Raw genomic sequence first — 4,828 nt, 5'->3', positions numbered from 1 at the left:
CATATCAAAATTAACTAGGCGCCACATGAATTAAAATGAATTAACACGATAAGGCACCAGGATCTCACACTTGTCGCCGCATGAAGCAAAATGCATACACTCCAAAACGTGGCATCGAAGTTGACTACAAGAGTCTGACGTCATCCAGAGTCTGAAGTTTATCAGAGTCTGAAGTTAAGAAGCTAGAGTTAGTTAAAGTTGGTTATTTTGAAGAAGGAATAGAAGCCTGGAGCAACGACTATTTCAAATGAATTAGAAGGCATTGGACGGTTATCTACTAAAGAGCACATGAAAGGACAATAGTACAACCACTACTCCACTTTTCCACTATGTTGGCTGCACATAGTACTGCTACAGATGTGTCTAAGCTGGTTAATTCTCCAAACAAGGAATGAATTTCAAATTGTTCCCTCCTAAGACATTAACCAAATCAAGCATTGGTGATTTGATCAAGCTTCAATAACGATTTTTTGATGTGTTGGCAAAAAATTACCTTAAATAGTAGGTTTCAACAAAAAAATATTGTTTATTGGTCCCACACAGAAAAATATCGTTTTTAATATGCAGCAATTGATATTACTCTTGTACCCTTCCATTTAACACCAAAAATCTGAAGCATTTATCTCATATCTTTCTCTTACTTCATCAATTGCCGAATCATTTCTTGCGGAGTGTTGAAACTTGAAAAGCATGAATAGATCATAACCAGCACGATGGTGAAGCTTGTAAATCTATTTTGTTTAGTTTATGAAAATCTTTCCTCCCCGGTTGGCGAAACTTTCCAGCTCAGTAGCTTGCAAAGCTCGAACCACGGACGCTACCAACAAATTGTGTGATGCAATGGATCGAACTATGTTTATGTAATAGTTATTGGAATATTTATTTATATTCTATTCTTAATAATAATGGAATTCATGATACACCAACGGATCAAACTATTATATAGGCATTCTAATGTTTTATAATATTTGTTTCTCGTCCCTTATTTATTTAAGATGTTAATCAATGATTATGCACTTAATGAGTATTGTTGATTCATTAGTTTTTGAGGCATTTGTTGTGGATCACTTTCTTATATTTTGGGTTTTGTGATGTTAATGGGAAAAAGAAAGAAAAATAAGAAAGAAGGGGAGTTGGGGATTTAATCAATTGATGAAGGTGAAGGAGAGAAGACCGACAATGAAGAAAAATAAAGAAAGGAGAGTGATGGTTTTGCACTTAGATTTTTGTTGTTAAAAGGAAGGGCACAAAAGTAATATCAATTACTGCAATTTTTTATTTTTAAGAAATCAAATTGGTGTAGTTTAATTTTTTTATTATTATTTTTTTTTGTGTGGAACCAAAAAACACCGTTTTTCGTTGAAACCTGCTATTGAGAGGACCATGGATGAACCCCTAATATTAAGGACCATATCAGGGCTCCCAACTTTTTAATTTCATAATAAAAATCTGAACTTTTTCGAAAATTTTGAAATATTTCATTTTCGTAAAATCTTCATAAACCCACTCCCTTGCCTCTTCTTTCTCTCTCGTGTGCGACGCGCGATTGTTTTTGTTTTGAATTTGTGCGACCACCGCCATCCTCACTCTCCAAGCCTCCAACACCTGAGGTTTGTTTTCTAACACTCAACAGAACAATCTAAATGAATGAATCTCCCTTTTTTGTTTTAAATTGGGTTTTTATTTTTATTTTGGATTCTTTTATATGAGTGTTTAATTGGTTGATTGATAATGAAATTGGTATTATGAGTAATATATTTCTGTTGTGAAACCATTGTTAGGGTTCTGTCCAAAATTTGGGATTTTGTGATTATGCAATTGGAGGTTTTTTTTTTTTGGGTCCAAAATTGGTACTAATTTGTTGTTATTGTTGTTGATATGACTCTGTTTGACGGTTGTTGTTGCTCTTGATATGCCCAAATAAGCCAAATTGTTTTGGTTCATTGTGTAATTCAATGATTATTATTTCACTTTTCATATCAATCTTCTAACACAATTGAGCTACTTCAAGGATGTAGTGGAGTTATTAAAGCAGACACTAGGTTATAACCATAAAAAAGAAAAAAACCTAAAAGGTTTTCAACAATGTTATATAGACTATGTTTGGTAAAAACAGCGAATAGCTGATAGCTTATAGCTGATGACTGATATCTAGTATTGCAGGCAACAATTACTTTGGCATTCACAACCTAAAACCTAATGTCACTCGGTTATACCAAAGACAATTTTCAAGATCGTAATAGACAATTTGACTAATACACAGAATGTTAGTATTTATTCAAAGTTAAAATATTTGCTTAAGACCCCAATATGTGTCAGTTTCCTGCAATCATATGTTTTCAATATTTTCACTTCTTTTGAATTCTTTCTTAGCAATTTGATTGTAGGAAGTTTATATTCTAGGAGGCCGAAAAATTCCATTATGCAATTGCAGGGCCTTTGGGTTGTGTCCCAAAAGCTAGAGCAATAAATACTTAAATGGGTGGAGGCTTAGATGAAATAGCATCAACTAGAAATGTGTAGAGAACACAACAGAGCTATTTCAATAGAATTGAAGAAACTAGAAAGCATGTTATTATGAGTAAGTTTATAATTATAGTATTAATTATAATAAGTTTAAAAGTTTGAACCCCCTGATCCAGGGTCCTGGCAACGCCATACTTGGAATGCATTGGACATATACTTCTTGTTCAAAATATCATAACTTCACATTCAAGATAAGGGAAGTGGAAGCTGTAAAATATTAAATATTTTTGGAATTGATCGACCCCTTTGTATATTTTATATCTTACGTCATGACAGTTACTACTAAGGCCGAACTGTGGCTTCATAGTTATATTGGGCGATTTATTTTGCTATTTCATCATGATTCATGGCTTTTGGTGTTTTATTCAAAGGTTTCTGGTCACTTTATCGCTTATAAATTTTGAATTCTGCTACTTGTTATGTGTTTGGAGTTGTCATAGTCAATCATAGATGTCTTAAAATAATTGAACATTGTCTACATAATGCTTATTGACTTGTCATGGTGCCTATTTCATTTTTTCCATGTTCCAAAATTTTAGATGAGTAGGGTTTAAAGATTCTTTATTATGATTCACTCAACTCAACATTTTAATTTATAATTTCATTTTCAGGAAAATATTATTTACTTGAAAGTGTAAACTGTAAAGGCTTGGTTGCTGTTGTTGTTGTAAACTGTAAAGGAATGAAACGTTTGCAAGAATCTGGTTCCTCTCAACAGAAACGACAAAAACTGTCGTCGCTGCCAAATGAAGAGCGTATACTCTATGACCTTATACTTAGCAAGGAAAACTCAGGGATCTCAAAAACAGACATGTGAAGAGAAACAAACCTTCCTATTGCTGCGCTTAATAAACACATGAAGGCACTTATGAACAAGAGTATGGTAAAGGAACTTCCTTCCATTAAAAACAAAGGTATAAAGATCTACATGGGAACAGAATTTGAGCCTTCGAAGGATATAACTGGTGGGCATTTTTACAGCGAAGGGAGTCTTGATACGGTTTTTATAGATGCTCTAAAGAAAACGTGCTTGCAATGCATTTCATTACAGAGAGTTTCCACATGTGATGGATGTTTGGAGTGGGTTAAAAAGAGTGGGGTCTTCACAACTCAAGTCACGGGAGACCAAATAGAAGAGATTTTGCAAACTTTGGTTTTAGACGATGAGATCATGCAGATGACAAGTACTGGATATGGGGATTTTGCATCTATTCCCGTTGGCAAAACTTGTTACATATGCAAAAGCAAGGGTGAAAAGAAATCTGTTGACTCGACTCCCTTTCCATGTTTTTCTTGTCAACGGATGAGCTTTTGTTCAACAGACGGTGTTGTCTCTCCAACAACATGTGTCTATTATCAGAAATGGTTGGATTTTTGAATGAGTTTAGCACTATTTATTTATTTTAAAATGACTCTCGGAGTTCTGACTCTCATACAACAGTTATCGTGGTTTCTTTTTCGTTTCTCTTTTAACTTTATTGCTATCTAACATCCTTCCACATTTGCTGGAGTCAATTGGTTTATAAGGTCTGCATAATGATTTCCGACAGTTATAATATATGCGGAAGAAAGAGAAACACTTCTTTTAAGAAGCAAGTAGAAATGAGAAACATGTTCTATAGTAACATATGCAATAGTTGATGGTGTTTTGATGGAATTGAAATTTTAGTTGGTGTGTGGAGTATCATTTGACAGACATGTATATGCAATAGTTTAATGCTTATGAGTTATATTTAGAACTCTAGATTCATCCCTGGTGTGATCAAACTTTTATATTGACAAACACGTTCTTTAATTTTGTTCACTCCTGTTTGGATGTTAAATTTCTCACAAGGGAAATAAAGTGGAAGTGGTTTCAATTGATGTGCACTTGTTATTATTATTGATATGACAAATGCTCTTCTCCCAACAAAAATTACTAGCTCCCAACCAAACTTTTGAAAATACTCCCGCGTGAATCAACTCACGCACGTGTATACCACAACGTAACTTAAGTCACGTTGGGTTTAAAATCTGCGTAACTTAAGTCACGTTTCGAACACCAGCGTGTGTTAGTTATTAGTGTTTTCACACATATCTATGTTATAGAATTTATTAGTGCGTGACAATACTAGTTGATTAATAGACACAGTCATTTTTATTACATTAATTAATTAACTATTTATTTGTGTTTTCACACCTCGTATAATTGAAGATTTTGTTAATATGTGCAAGTGGCTGTCACTCTTTTTGCAGCCAACCCAACATCTGAGACTTGATGCTTATTCCATCATGTGTTAGGTGCATGAATGATATTTGTGTT

At 33.8% G+C, this 4,828-nt stretch overlaps 1 protein-coding gene across 1 annotated transcript; it reads left to right on the top strand.

Moving 5' to 3' along the window:
- Positions 1 to 1,392: 1,392 nt before the first annotated feature.
- LOC25479433 (DNA-directed RNA polymerase III subunit rpc6) lies at positions 1,393 to 4,321 on the top strand. The gene is made up of 2 exons (XM_013588199.3): positions 1,393 to 1,610; positions 3,138 to 4,321. The coding sequence occupies exon 2, from the start codon at positions 3,383 to 3,385 to the stop codon at positions 3,902 to 3,904; it is 522 nt and encodes a 173-aa protein (XP_013443653.1). The 5' UTR covers positions 1,393 to 1,610; positions 3,138 to 3,382; the 3' UTR covers positions 3,905 to 4,321.
- The last annotated feature ends 507 nt before the right edge of the window (positions 4,322 to 4,828 follow it).

Source organism: Medicago truncatula, chromosome 4, assembly GCF_003473485.1.
Source record: "Medicago truncatula cultivar Jemalong A17 chromosome 4, MtrunA17r5.0-ANR, whole genome shotgun sequence".
NCBI classification, from domain to species: domain Eukaryota; kingdom Viridiplantae; phylum Streptophyta; class Magnoliopsida; order Fabales; family Fabaceae; genus Medicago; species Medicago truncatula.
This window is presented reverse-complemented; position numbering and strand designations above follow the sequence as displayed.

Bases quoted from the DNA above. Each gene is read 5' to 3' on its own strand.
- LOC25479433 (XM_013588199.3), top strand. From the start codon at position 3,383: ATGAAGGCACTTATGAACAAGAGTATGGTAAAGGAACTTCCTTCCATT.